This window comes from Nelumbo nucifera, chromosome 2 (genome assembly GCF_055504915.1).
Source record: "Nelumbo nucifera cultivar China Antique chromosome 2, China Antique-T2T, whole genome shotgun sequence".
NCBI classification, from domain to species: domain Eukaryota; kingdom Viridiplantae; phylum Streptophyta; class Magnoliopsida; order Proteales; family Nelumbonaceae; genus Nelumbo; species Nelumbo nucifera.
Genome location: NC_142650.1, coordinates 98141315 through 98157099, shown reverse-complemented (window position 1 = coordinate 98157099; position 15785 = coordinate 98141315). Strand labels below are relative to the sequence as shown.

General features: G+C 36.6%; 1 protein-coding gene across 1 annotated transcript in view; it reads right to left on the bottom strand.

The window, feature by feature from the left end:
• CAC2 (acetyl Co-enzyme a carboxylase biotin carboxylase subunit) overlaps nt 1-15575 on the bottom strand; it is a 32371-nt gene extending 16796 nt beyond the window's left edge. The window contains exons 1-9 of the mRNA XM_010271359.3: nt 15166-15575; nt 14982-15077; nt 13269-13594; nt 12118-12259; nt 11347-11445; nt 10988-11044; nt 5231-5302; nt 3162-3251; nt 2101-2160 (exon numbers count right to left, since the gene is read on the bottom strand). Coding sequence (XP_010269661.1) covers nt 2101-2160; nt 3162-3251; nt 5231-5302; nt 10988-11044; nt 11347-11445; nt 12118-12259; nt 13269-13594; nt 14982-15023 — 888 coding nt within the window. The 5' untranslated portion in view covers nt 15024-15077; nt 15166-15575. The remainder of the gene's footprint in view (nt 1-2100; nt 2161-3161; nt 3252-5230; nt 5303-10987; nt 11045-11346; nt 11446-12117; nt 12260-13268; nt 13595-14981; nt 15078-15165) is intronic.
• Nucleotides 15576-15785: the final 210 nt, after the last annotated feature.

The following is a 15785-nucleotide window of genomic DNA, read 5'->3' as shown; positions in this document are numbered from 1 at the left end:
TAATAAAGTATTACATCAAATTAAAACAGAAATAGCCTGAAGCAAAATTACAGAACAGCCCAAAATAAATGTTCCCTTGAAGCCCCCTGCTTAGCTAACCCATCCGCTAAGGTATTTGCTGATCTTCCCACCCAAAGAGTGGTAACAGTCATGTTTCTTTTGAGTCAGTTGACTTTCCTCAATAAATCTGTATCGCCACATAGCTGAAGCTGGGTCTGTCAACCATCCCACAACATTCTTAGAGTCTCCTTCAACTACCAATCACTGAACTCCTAGTTGTTCTGCAATCTGAATACCTTGTACCGCCGCTAAAATCTCAGCTCTATTAGAGTCTCCTATTCCCACGGGGCCTGAAAACAAGGCTAAGATGTTGCTCTCCGTATCTCTCAGCACCCCTCCTATCCCCAATGGGCCAGGGTTTCCTTGGGTTCTGCCATCAAAGTTCAGCTTTACCCATCCTTCAGGCGGAGGGATCCACACTGACACTGCAGATTCCCTGTCCTTCCTTGTATGGCTGTTAGCCACCTCTATCCAGTCGGTACGCATTGCAGATCTCCTTCTTTCTCTTGATAATTTTTGCTTGAACCCACTTAAACCTGACAGAAGAATTTGGTCTCCTTCTCCAAAAGGTTACTTTTCTGTTGCTTCCTCCTTTAAATCCCTTTGCTCCTCCTCTGCTCCTTTGGTTTTACCAGCAAAGGAAGTTTTGAATAGGCCTATTAATGTTTATGCATTTTGCTAGGAAGTATTTCATGGGAAAAGTAATACTTTTGATAAATTGCAAAAGAAAAGGCCTTACTTGTGCTTATCCCCATTTTGGTGTGTTCATTGCAAGTCTAATTGTGAGGATTGTTACCACTTACTTTTATCCTACCCTTTAGGTGTGGCAATATGAAATTGGATTTTTGCTCTTTTTGAGTGCAGGTGGAATCTATCAACAGAAGTAACTCTGTTGTTTCAGTTCCCAGCCTTCACTTGGCCTACAAAAAGAGGGAGGGTGATGTGGAAGTGTACTAGAGTAGCTTGACTTTGGACAATTTGGGAGGAAAGAAATGCCAAAACTTTTCAAGAAAAGGAAAGAAGCCTTTCAGAAGTCAAGAATTGCATAATGACGGGTAATACATTGGCTGAGAACGACTACTATGTTCCAATCTTTTTCCTTTGATGATTTTTGGAGAGGTAGGTCAGCAGTAGCTAAAAGCTCTTCTTGTAAGGAGTATTGTTGCAGATTGGGTTTATCCTCTTGAAGGTTTCATCGAATTAAACTCTGATGGAAGTAGCCAAGGTAACCTTGGCCCTTTTAGTATAAGAGGGATGGAGAGATAAGGACAGTAATATTTTATCCTTATTCTCAGGACCAGACTCAACTAGAACAAAATTACTAGCTGCCTTTACAAGGGATTCAGCATGCAAATCAACTTGGTGTGGCAACTTTATTAATTGAAGGAGATTCTAAGGTAATTGTGGGGCGGTTGATGGATCCAGAATCAGTTGTTTGGTGCTCCAGGAATCTCCTTGAGAGAGTGTTTTGGTTATCAAGGAACATGACAGTGAGAGTCCAGTGGGTACGAAGGTCGGCAAATAAGTTGGCTGATTCTCTAGCTAAACAAGGGATTAACAGGGAACACCTGTTTTGGGCTGCTTTGTAATTTTTTTGTTATATTACCTTTTCTTTGTTGATTGGAGGTAATCTCTTTCAAGAGTGAGGCTACTACACCTAGCACCTCTCTATGGGATGCTTGTAATTGATCTATCTTGTTGATTAATGAATTGATATTTCAATTCTCAAAAAAAAATAAATAAATAAACAAAGATTCACATTGTAGGTTCATGTGCTTTAATGTTTTAGGCCATAATTTTCCCAGATCACATGATGCCTAATTGAACAAGCTTCCTAATCCGAACCAATGTTCAGATATCTTATATATAGACAGTTGGGCAAGTGTAAGACTCTTCAACCTGGGTTGGTTTAACACTCAATTACTCAACCCATTAATTAATCATAGTCTGTTTCATGTCCCACATCATCAAGTCTATTGGGTCTAACACAACAAAGCATTGAGATTTCAGAAACGGGGCAAGCGGCTGGTAACCAAGTACCTGAATACTGCAGTCACGCTCTCCAAAGTGAACAACATTATTAAACATATCCGCAAGAACCTGAAAATGATGCAGACTCAAAAGGTGAATCAAAAGTACATAATTCTAATGGATTTTCTTAATGACTCTTCAAGTAGTAAACTTCCCAACAAAGGAAACAAATTATAAATTGAAACTTCAAAATACTATATTGTTTAAGATAATTTAAAATGGAGGATAAATAGCTACCATACCATAACCAATGTCTATCAATACCATAATAGATATGGTGCACTTGCAGAACATAGGACTTACACCTAACAGGTTCACTTATGATGGTCAAAATTACGGAAGCCTTAATATGTCATGTTGAAAAAAAAAATGCAACAAGTCAGATAATTAAGATCATCTAATTTGATCAGCGGTTAACATCAGCTGTTTGGGAGAAGCTACAACTATAAAAATAAAATAAAAACTCACTAACTGAATCCAATGAAATTTTGGTCATAGGCTTTCACATTTGCACCATGTGCAACCATCTAATTGACAGCCAGTGATTTTGAAATGACAAATCAAAAATTAGATTTCCTTGTACATAACTTACAGTTAACAGAAAAAATATGAGTAATTTAATGGAATTATGGAAAGATAGTGGAGGTTATGCTTATATACTATTAGATTAGGAAAGTAAGGTCATCAAGTTCTAGGAAGAACTCTTGTTCATGTGTGCTACTGATTTGACAGCTGACTAGTTTTAACTTTTAAGAGCTACTGCTTGGTGCAGTGGTAAAATCTCAGGGTAACAAGCATGAAATGCAGGTTCAATACGAAAGCAGCCACTTCATGCAAGAAAATGTCAAAGATTAAATCCATCCAGTCCACCCCTCCCAAGACTCCAGAATGTTGGGACCAACATTGGTAATGGTCATTTTAGGCTTTGTAGAGTTATCTCTTCAATGGACCATTGTTGCCATGATGGTTCTTGCACTTTTATGTTCTTTGATTAGTTGCCCCAGGTTATATTCTTTTTAATTTCTAAAGCATTGCAGTTAGCATTGGAAATAAAACTTAGATAAAGTTACCTGGAATTCAATGTGCCTTGGATTTTGGATGTACTTTTCCAAATACACTCCATCATTTCCAAATGCAGCAGCAGCCTCACTCTTTGCTTGCTGTTGAAACAAAGATGCTAAATTAATGTTACTGAATGAGAACACAAGATTCAGCTGTATATCATTATTTATAATAGCATTAATAGAAAAGGCAATATCTTGGTAAATGACATTCCGGCCATAAAATTTTTCCTAGGGAATAGAATAAAACCAGTCATCTATGTCAGGAGTGTATGGGGAATAAAGGATAAAAAATTGGTTATAAAATCTACAATTAATAGACATCATTTCAGAAATAGAGCACATAAACTTAAAAAGGGTTCAGATATGCAATTCAAAGGCTACACATATTTCAGAATTCAGAGTAAGGTGGCATTTGGTAGCACTAAGCATGCTGCTGAACACTGGCCATTTTGCTTTTGGGTGCTTAATGGTGTCTTTGGTCAAGGTGCCAAATGCACCTTCCAGTTGAAGAAATGTGCACCAAAAATCTCAAAAACTGTTCAAGTTCCTAACACACTCTCATGTCATTTAATGAAATTTTCTGACAAAAGTACCCCCCGTCTCCACTTCTCTTGCAGTTTACAGCAGCGATTTTCACCAAGGTATACTCTATCTTCTTTCCTTGTTTGTCTTTTTTTCTTTTATTTTTTGGCTTTTTGTTTGTATACCAATCTAATCAATCTCCAATTTTTTGTTTTTAGGGCAACCTCAGGCAGATGCTTTGCCAGATTTGGTTTCTTCTCTGGTGATCACTGATCAGACTTCAGAGGAGTTTCAGGTGCACACCTCACTCCTATGAAGTTGATTTCCTTTTTCTCAAATGCTTGGATTACCTTTGATGTGTGCTTCCTTTTAATGTCATATCTGCCCAAGTGGTGTAGCAAATGCATTTATTTGTGCTTGTGATTGTTCTTTGGTAGCTATTCTGCAGCTTCATCCTAAAAGTGAAAGCCTTTTTTGGCAATTATCTAACTTGTATTACTTGCATATTTTTCATGTCATTTTTAATTAATTTATTAATCTCAGCTGTTTTAACATTAAGTTCTTGACTTTATATATTATTATTAATTTTGTATTGGCTGCTTTTTTATTTTAGAATTAGTTGATTGATTTATTGTTTTTATAATTATTCATCATTTTTATTGTTTCAAATAATGATTAATAATCTTTAAATATCTTTGTTGTCACTTAACGTGTAATATTTCTTTGATGTTGTATTTTTATGTTTTTATATAATTTTAATTTATTTATTTGTTATTATTGAATACTTAAATTTATTATTGATTTTACATTTTTATTATTTTACATAAAAAAATATTTCATTTTACATATGTTTTGTAAATATTTATTATTAATTTTTAATTAACTTGTTATTGTTAATAATGGTTAATTTATAAATTATGTAAATATTAATACTTTTGTGAAAAAGAAAATCATATAATATTTAGTGCTAACAGTTTCAGGAAAAAAACAGGTTCATCCACGGGTGAAATTGTAAAATAGCCATTTCTCAGAGGTTACAAAATTCAAATTATGAAACAGCTTCACTACATTCAGAAATCCAGAAAAGCAGAAAAGCAAATTTTCACAGTTCAACTTACCAAAAAAATGCAGTCAGTGCTCAGAACTTTTTTGCTTTCTAGAGATCAGAGATCAGATTTACCAAACACCACCTAACCATAATTAAAAGTGCAATTTTGCACTGACCAGTAATGAACTGCCATTGAATGGCAAATATTGTTTGGAAACAAAAGAGGGTAAATGTAACACAGCAAATGTCTTACCAAAAAAAAATAACACTTAGCAAATAAATGGCCCATTACAAGAACAGATAACTGCATACTCTTCCATGTTTCCTTAAAATTATTTTTTTATTCACATTTTTTATTGGTATTTGGTAATAGTAAAATATTTTTGTTCACATGTCAAGAAAAACATTATTAAGAGTAAAAAGAAATTAGGGAAAAAAGATAAAACAAGGGTCCCACAACCTTTGGAGTTGCTAAGAAAAAGTATAAGTTTGGTTAAGGGCATACCTGTAACAACTTAACAAATTCATCAGGTTCTTTAGCAAGGCGCATTCCACGTCCCCCACCACCAGCAGTTGCCTTCAAAACATAAAAGACATAATATCTCTACTTAATATTCATGGTAGACTTGGGATATAGTTGGCGTTGCATATTACATTAACAAAAAAAAATGAAAATAGCTTTCCTACAAACACTGGAGAAGCAATTTTTCTTTTTTGATGAATAATTAGAGTTTTATTAAAATACTTAGTGTAAAGACTTTACAATCATCCCTTAGAGAGGCACGAGCTGTTACCACTCATACAAGTAATGAACATATTACAACTTTGCCCTGAATAAAATAGACCTGTTCACCCCTTGTTTAGCCAAGGCATCTGACATCCCAATTGTTGATCTTCTCACCCATTGTATCCTTAAATTCATATTCCTGGTTAGTCAAATAATTTTTTTTCATTTGACTCCTGTAGCACCAAATTATAGACTCAGGATTTCTTAGCCATTCTACCACCAATTTCGAGTCCCCTTCTATCAGCACATTTGTCAAATTTAGCTCACCAACTATCTGCACCCCTTGAATTGCAGCAAGCAGTTCAGCTTTGAGGGAGTCCCCCATACCCACAGGGCCAGAAAACAGTGCTATAATTTTGCCTTCTCCATCTCTCACCACCCCCTCCAATTCCACATGGGCCTGGATTACCTTGACTACTCCCATCAAAATTCAGTTTAACAAAAGCCTTCAGTTAGTGGTGTTCAAACCACCTCCACTCTGTCCTTTCTCTTAGAGCTTTTAGCAACTACCTCCCAATTCCTCCAAATATCATCAAAGAAGAACTCCAGAGTCTTGATCCAGTGGATCACCCTAACCATCACACAAATCCTGATTTCTTCCTTGCTTGTCTCCTTCTCTGAGAAAATTCTTGCATTTCTCTCTTCCCAAATGGTCCAAATCAAGGCTGCTCTGACACATCTCCACATTATCCTCCCTCTCTTCTTAGGCCAAGAGAAACAGGAGGGATCAAGTAACATAGTAACCTCTGTAGGTAACGTCCACCTGCATCCAAATAAAGAAGAAATCCAAAGCTAAAATTCTGCAACAAAGGGGCAGGAAATCAGTAAATGACAACAACTCTCATTACTGGATTTGCATAAGAAACACCATTTTGGGGGGAGGTAGGAGTTAGGTCTTCTCTTCTGAAGCAAGTCCATAGTATTTATCTTCTCGTGAATTACTTCCCATCAGAAAGCTCTTACCATGGTTGGAATGGGTCTACATCAAAACTCTTTGACGGGAAAGGAAGAAACTAAGGAATCACAAAAGGTCTTGAACAAAGAAGCACAAGAGAACAATCCCTTAGGGTTGGGGGCCCAAATCCGCTTATTGTGTTTACCAGGTTCCAAGCAAACATAAAGGAGTTGTAGAAGGTCCGAACAAACCAAAATTCGTTATCCCTAAGACCTCTACGGAAACCAAAGTCCCAACTGAGCTCGACAAGATTTGAAGGGGAAACAACAAAACTTGACACAAACTCATTTTTGTACAAAGAAACCGAGTATGAAGTGGGGAAAAGTTCCATTAACGGACAAGAACCAAAGTCCCAACCCAAGTTGATTCCTGCTGTGCAACTCTTATCCAGATTGACTTTCAGATTAGAGATGAGCTCAAAACTCTTCACCAGCTTCTCCAAATTCCTTACCAAACTTTGCTCTCCACCCTCATAGAAGATTATGATATCATCAGCAAACTGCAAGTGAGTAATTGGAACCCTATTTCTTCCAACCTTCGACCCTTATATTAAAGTCTCCCTATCAGCCTTTAAGATCATTCTACTAAACACTGGAGAAGAAAATTAGAACCCATGACTTTTTTTTTGATGAATTATATAATATTGACAATGTTACCAAAGACTTTTGGCCCATGCAGGTCTCGAACCTGCGACCAATATCATAAGAAGATTAATGTTTTAGAAAAAAAAATACCAAACAAGCAGGATCCAAGGTGATTTAATATCCTCCAATTGTGAGGATATTGAGCTTGAGCTTGAGCTTGAGCTTGAGCTTGAGCTTGAGCTTGAGCTTCACAATTGTGAGATATTCATTAAAAGAGGTCTTGACATGTAAAACTTTATGAAGAGAAGTACATTTTGCCAAGAAGTTTCATATATAACTAGCATGCCCTAGAAAATTTGAAGATTATTGCCAAAAAGTACCTTCAAGGATGAGGTGTTTATTTCCAATGGGCTGAATGACTCCAGGCTTGGATTAGGTAGCACAGGAATATTGAGCAAGTTGGATATGGAGATGTAACTGGCACTTCAATGATTATATACTGGCAGAACAAATTTTAGCAGGAAATGGAAATTTTGGATGAGGATTTGTGTATCTACAACATCTTTCTCTATTCTACTAAATGGCGTTTCCACTGGATTCTCTAAGAGTCAAAGGGGATAGAGGCAGGGGGACCCCCCTTGTACCTGACATTATTTATTTGTATGATAGAAGTCTCATACACATTGACCCTTAAAACACTGGAGAGGTTTCATGGAAGGTTTTTTCCACCAGAGAGGGTACTGAAAAAGTTATTTTGCTTCAATTTGCAAATGACACAGTGTTCTTGAATGCTGATCAGAATCAGGTGTTGCATCTTTAGGACTGTTGCAGTGGTTTAAAGTTGTATCAGATCTTAGCATCAATCGTAAGAAGAGTTCTATAATTCCTGCAGGAAGGCTGGACACCATACTGAAACTTGCAGCCATTTTGTAGTGTAAGGTGTCTTACGTCTTACCTCCCGGATAATTACCTTGGTTTGCCTCCTGGTACCAAATACAACCCAAGGCAATCTGGAATCCTTTATTGAATGGCTAGAGAGGAAGTGGCTACTAGGAAGTCCAAGCATCTTTTAAATGAAACTTTCCCTTAAAGTTTTTGTCAAACTGAACCTTGATGGAAGTAGTCAGGGCAATCCAAGACCTTCTGGAGTAAGGGGAGTCTTGATAAATAAGGACATGTCATAGCCTTACTCTGAGGCCCAATATGAGTGGGAGACTTTATTAGAGCTAAGTGGCTTGCAGTTCTACATGGGGGAGACGAATAGAAGAAATGTTTTACAACAGAACAACCCATGGAGGTTGTACTATAGAAATATGGTATTGTTTATTCTTTGAAATAAGGAGTTTTGGGGAGTAAACTAGAGTCATTATTATATTTTGTTTCTTGTACATAAATTGTAGATAACAACTTTTACTGTTTATAGGCACCTATTGTTATGATTAATCATGTAGCACCTTGTTATACAGGGGCAATTGTTCCATTTCTTCTTGGCCGCTGAAGTACTTAGGTCTTCCCCTAGGCACCAATCCAAGGGAGAGCAGGATTTGGGATCCAGCGGTCAAGAAATTTGAAAAGAGATCAGCATTGTGGAAAAAGAATTACATTTCACTAGGGGTAAGGTTACTTTGATAGTAGCTACTTTAGCCAACCTGCCTATTTACTATCTGTCAGTGTTTAGAATTCCCTCTAGGGAAGCCAAGAAAGTACAGAAACTAATGAGGGACTTTCTGTGGGAACTAGGGGAGGAAAAAGTGCACCATCTAGTTGCTGGGAGATAGTGAGTTGGAGTGAGGAAGGTGGTTTGGGTTTAGGGAACTTGTGGGTTAGGAACTCAGCTTTGCTGGGAGAAGTAGTTGTGGAGATGGCTGTTGGAGAGAAAACGGTTGTGGCATAATGTTGTGGCAAGTATTCATGGTGTTTTGGAAAATGGCTGGAATGCTGGTGTTTCTCATCAAACAACTTTGGCAACACCCTAGAAAGCAATTCATAGTATCCTTCCTCTTTTTTCTCAATTTTGCCAGGTATGATGATTGTTCTGGACCTTCTGGTGATTTTGTGCTTTTTTGGGAGGATATCTGGGTGGGTAACCAGTCTCTAAAGGATCTTTTCCCCTCTCTTTACTCCATTTCTTTGTCTAGGGAAGAGGTTGTTTCCAACTTTCTCGCTTTACCTCTTCTTCCTTTGTCCCTGACATGGGATGTTGGCTTCAGGAGAGGGTTAAGGGATGTTGAGGCTTCTTGTGTTTCCAAACTTCTGCTTCTCCCTGACAGTGTTTGTTTGGACCCTTCTAAACCTAATAGAAGGATTTGGCCATCAAACCCTAAAGGATCCTTCTCTTGTGCCTCCTTTTTCAAGTCCCTTTGCTCCCACACTGGTCATAGAGTTTTCCCAGTTAAGGAACTTAGGTTTAAGTCAGTGCCACCCAAATTTTTTTGTCGAGAAGTGTTCCATGGAAAGATTAATACTTTGGACAACCTGCAAAAGAAATAACCTTTCTTGTGTCTGTCCCCTAACCGATGCTTCTTGTGTAAAGCTAATGGGGAAACTTGTTCTCACTTCTCACTTATTATTATCTTATCCTTCGGTTGCAGCTATTTGGAATTGGATATTTGCTTTGTTTGGGTGCAGATGGAACCTGCCAACAGAAGTCTACTTTTTTATCCAGCTTTTTTTTTGTTTGGCGTTTGGCCCACAAAAGGGAGAGAGAGTTATGTGCAAGAGTATCAGAGCAACCACCTTATGGACAATTTGGGAAGAAAGGAATAGCAGAATTTTCTGTGAGAAAGAAAGAAGTTTATCAAAATTGAAGGAGTGCATTTTAACAGGGGCAATACATTGGCTGAGAACCCTCAACTCCTTCTGTTATTATCTTTGATGATCTATGGAGAAATTGGTTGGCAGTGGCTAGTAGTTCTACTGGAAGCACTAGAAGTATTGCAGCTTGGCCTCCACCTTTGGAAGGGTTTATAAAATTGAGCTTTGTTGGAAGCAATCAAGGAAACCCAAGGTGTTCAGGTGTGGATGGGGTTTTGAGAAATGAGGAACGCAATATTTTATCTCTTTTTCTCAGACCCAGTGGGACTAGGAGATTCTACTAGAGCTGAACTGCTAGCTGTTGTGCAAGGAATTTAGATCGCAAGTCAACTTGGGGTGGACAGTTTAATTGTAGAGGGAGATTCGGAAATGATGGTAGGATGGGTATTGGATCCAGATTCTGTTACTTGGAAATGCAGGGATATACTAAGGAAAGTTAAGTGGCAGACAAGAAACATGACAACCAGAATACAATGAGTGAGCAGGTCAGCCAATGCCATGGTTGATGTCTTAGCCAAACAAAGGGCTTCTGGGGACTTTCTCTTTGTAGCTGAGCTGTAATTCCTTCTCTTTGAGATTTTTGGGCTCAAGGGTGTGCCAGCATCTCGTGCCCCCTAGGGAAGAATGTAATAGTTTTAATCTTTTGTTAATATATTATTTCATTTATCAGAAAAAAAAAATGTGCACACTCATACATACTTTGCAGTGATACAAAACACTTAGTTTTTACATTGTTTTTTAGAAGCATATACTAAGACCACCAGTCTGTCTTCTATTTCTGGTCTTCAGTTTCTTGGTAGTACTCTTATTTCTAATCTTTTATTCTTGGAACAGGAGTGTTCTTCTTGCTGTTGTTTTATAACTAAACAGGGGCATTTCTATAATAGATAACTTTTAATGGATAATTATATATATAGATATAGATATAGATATATAATGACCAAGTGGGAGAGAATACTTTTCTCTCTTCTCCACTTTGGCTGGCTTTCTCTCTTACTCAGATCTGGCCATTTTTGCTCTTCGACCTTTCTTTATATGCACAAAAGAGAAACTTACAGTTTCAATGTTTCATAAACCGCAATACAAAGGTGAAATTTAGTGGAAAAAATAAAGACAGCATACCTTGATCATCACTGGAAAACCAATCTCATTTGCAAGTTTGATAGCTTCTTCTGTGCTCTGTAATAACAATAGATATTAATATCTAACACTGAATAAACACAGAAGCCCAATTTGATGTTAACTTTGTTAAATCAAGATGTTTATAGATATGATTCGTGTCAATGATAAAGCACTTTAAAAAAAAAAAAAGAAGGTAACTAGTCAATGATAAAGTGAATTAATGACAATAAAAAAAAAGAAAAAAAAATACTCCCCTTGTTTACTTTTCCAATATACAAATACCTATATATAGAGAAAAGGATATTGCAATTGCACAGACAAGGATGCTACAATTGCAAGAGAAACATTTAACTTGGTACCTGCAACAACCCATCACTTCCTGGTACTGTTGGAACACCAGCTTTCTTCATTGTGTCTCTTGCAGTAGATTTGTCACCCATAACACGAATGCTATCAGGCTGCAAGGATGTGAAGTCAACGATTTCAAATTCACCCAAAACTAGATGATAATAAATGTAAATAAGGTGAAAAGAGAGAACAATTTCCTGTGTTTATAGGAAGTTCCCTTTTTTACAAGCAACATCAAAACCATCACTGGTTGATAAAACAATTTCCTATGTGTTTACAGGATGCTCCATTATAATTGAGAATCTTGATGTCCATTAGTAGAAGGGTATATTATTGAATTATGAATAATAACAGATCCTCAACATTCAGAAATTACAAGGTAAGAGAAAGTGCCTCATCTAATTTATTTATCACTACATCCACATTAATATTTAGATTGAGACATCAAATGTTGCACCATACTGCACAATATGCATGCTGTCTTAGTGGACTTTCTTTACAGTCTGCAAGAAAGAGAAGTTATATTTCCTCTTAACATTAACCTCATTATAAATTCAAAAATATCCACTGGCACAACTTATCATTATGATGTGAATTCATTTATTTGTTCAGGGCAGTGAAAAATGATTTAAGGGTCTATAGTTTAACAACAGATGGCACTGATTAGAACAGAATGGCAGAACAGGATTCATGTAGTCAATCCCACACAGTTGGGACAAGGCTTATATGGTGGCGGTGATGATGATGATGACAACAATGATTTATTTGTTAAAGGTACTTACATTGGGACCAATGAAATTTATTCCATGATCTCTGCACATTTCAACAAAAAGTGCATTCTCAGCAAGGAAGCCATATCCAGGATGCAGCATTGTACATCCACGGGTAATAGCAGCAGATAGAATATTTGGGATCACCAGATACCTGTAAGAACATAAAGAGTGAAATTCAAAGTTAACCAATACAAGCATGTGCAGGAGGGAGGGGGGCGGCTTTTGCAAGTGAGAGGCAGAAGAAAAGAACAAGACAAGGCACCCAAACAAAGCAAGGCACAAATTTAAAAAATAAATAAATAAAGTAAATAAAAACATTAATATATAAAAATACAGAAACCTGAATTTTTAAAAGAAATTATATATTTTAAAAAGTTTATCATCTCAAATCAAAATGCATAACCAAAATACATAAAACAAATTGAAAGCCAACAAAATTTCATTGTAGCAAATAGCCAAATACTTCAAGCACTTGTCAATTTAAGCATGTGAAACTCTCAACATGTTTGTCAATCTCCTAGTTGCATTACATCAGGTAGTTAGTGTGATGTTAGATGACTTGTATTCCTAATCTTAGGAGCTTAGGGCCCTTACATTAATATTTCTTCAAGGCCCCTCAATGCAAGTCGAAAGAAGTCCATGTAGGGGGTTCAAAGACAGTGCGACCGACCTGAAATTTTTTGGCCATATATTTGGTTTTATGATTTTTGTTGCAATTCATTCCATTTTAGGGTTAAGGATCAATATCAGTTGTAATGTTCTTGATTTTTAGTGGAAATTTTGCTATCTAATACCCTATCCACAAAACTAGGGCTTCAAAAACTGAAATGGTCTTTGTTTTAACTCTTTTAAAAGTTAATTAGCCATTAACTTTTAAAGCAAACTTACAAAAGTTAATAGACCATTGCAAAAGTTGTAAAATACACAAGAATGTATAAAAATTAACAAAAAAGCAAACTTATAAAAGGTATGTGCTTGGCCAATGTGCAAAGTGCACCAGGCACCTGGCTCTTTAAACAGGGTTGCAGCTCAGTTGAAGTGAAATGCATGCCTTGAAATGTGACTAGCCTGTGTGCCTAGTCACACCTGAGGCACTCATTTTAAAACACTGTTTTGAGGAGGAAGAAGAAGAAGAAATAGAAGAGGAACTCCACACTTACGATTGGTTACTAGGTGCTTCACCTATGCAAACTGCCTCATCTGCAAGCTTCACATGAAGGGCATCTTTGTCTATGGTTGAATAAACAGCAACACATGGTATTCCCATCTCGTGAGCAGTTCGAATCACACGAACTGCAATTTCTCCTCTATTTGCCACAAGAATCTTATCATCCTGGCACGTTGCAGTCAGTGCTCCCCCACGTTTCTTAGACTTCCTGCTTACTTTAGCAGCTTGAGCTCTCTGACGAGGAAAACTGACCGCGCTTCCCACCATAAAGCTACACTGTGAGCTCCTTATACCTCTAGCTTGCCCCACAAATAATCCCTTTTATAAGAAGCTAAAAATTAGATATTGTTGGCTAAATCATACACCACCACTTTTCTTACGAAATAAGAAATCCCCATAAGTATATAAAATCAAGGTTGATAGAGCATGTCTATATATGGACAACAGAGCAACTGGTGGCAACCAGATGAATTTTCAAATATACATAAAACATGTCAAGGGTACTAGCATTTTAACATAAGGAATTTATACAAATCAGTAATTGAAGCATCAACTCTTTGGCATTAACATCTCTAAGAAGAATCCAAATGTCTTAGTCAAAATATGTATCCATTCCAATCTAATTTAAGCAGTATGTTTAATTCAGAAATGGTCACTTTGCATGCATCAATCATACAAGAATGGTTAACATTTAGTTGGGCTCAATTTTGTGGATGGTTGGTTGATTTGTTCTACAACTATAAAGCCACACAATGAATGAAATATTAGGAACAGGTTAAGGAAACTTTTTCTTGGTAAATCCTTTTTAGGAGCAATGTCCATTAAATAGAAGGGAAAAATCTAACTCAAGTCTCAAGTCCAGAACCCATTGTCCACATTAATGTTCATCAAAGCACAACTATTTCAATAGTATTAGAAAGCAAAAAAAAAAAAAAAATCTTCTTATGAAAAAAAAAAAAACGTTACTTGCAAGCAACAAAGTCCTAGAGAATATTTAAAACCAAATCTTCTTGAAGGATAAAATGGTATAAGTAGAACCATTAAAAAATAAAATAAAACAAGGAACAGTTTGAACATAATCAAAACAACAAAACAACCAAAAATAAAGATGCCAGGAGAATTAAAAAAAATAAAAAATAAATCTGTTAAGAGAAACAACATCTTCCAAAGAAAGAGAAGGGATTTTTGCTTCTCCAGAAAGAAAAAAAAAAGCATACAATAATGCTTATAAAGATATACATCACACATCAAAAATAAAACTTATAAAGATAATGCAGTGCAGATAATCAAATTGGCAATACCCCGGTCAAATCCCCACAATCCAGCAATGCTAACGTTATATACCTTTCAATGAGTCTAAGTTCAACTAATACGTATGATCAAACTAGCATGGTAGCCATATCGAAACCCTTAGGCCAATCCTATAGACTTTTCCTTATAGATAACTAAACCAGTTTATATACACACTATCAATCAAATTACAATCTTCCCATATCAAGATTCTAGAAAGATTCAACTTCTAAGTTACGTGCATAATCAAGATCAGACGCACTTCTAGTTATCCCATAAGCTTAATTACATTTTCAGCTAACTACTTGGAATGCACACGAGGATTCAATGCAAGCAGGACCCTTTTCACTTCAAAGAGACAATGAAACCACCATCCTAAGGGGAAAAAACAACTAAGCGGAAGTTGGTGACTTACAGGGGGCGAGCAGAGAGATTTGCAAACAGTCATGGCATCCATTCTCGAACTAGAAGCCTCAATCCGTGAAAATGAGAGGGAACCTATTTCAGTTTACTAGACAAGCAACTCTCACTTCATCAGAACTAACAAAATACAGATGTAGAGAAAGAAAAGTTAGATCTGAGGTCGACTATACAAATACCTTAGAATGTGAAGCAAAGAAAAAGGCTTCCGCTGAAATTTCTGAAAGAAACCAAGATGAGTTGCGAAGAGGGCACCAAGAACATGAATTTGGGTAGACGAAAGAGAGAAGCGAAGAAATTGAATAGAGGCGTCGATATATTCGAGGTGAGTTGCAGGTTGGAGGCTCCGCAGTAGATGGGACTAATTAAGGGCAAATTTCTTTAACTATCCTTATAATTAAGTTAATTTACTAATTCTATCCTTATTGTTTACATATTATCTTAAAATATCCTCAAGTTTTCTCACAATTTTCTAAAACCTCCTTTATTTATTACATTCTATCGTGCGATTCATATATTTTTCCAAAATTCCTAAAATACCCTTTTATCATCTTTTGCAATGATTTTTGGGAGGAAGTCTTCCTCCCCTGGTTCCGCTCATTTCCCCATTCCCCTCCTCTTTCTCTCTAATGTGAAATAGCTCATGATTTCTTCCCGCTCCCCTCTCTCTCTTTCTACAACTACTAGGTAGAAATACTTATACAACCATTGTCAGTGCACCTGCAACCTAGGTGATGGATGGTTTGTGGAATGGGAAGATAGGGAATGGAAAGTTGTGGTCAAATAATGGTTGGATTTT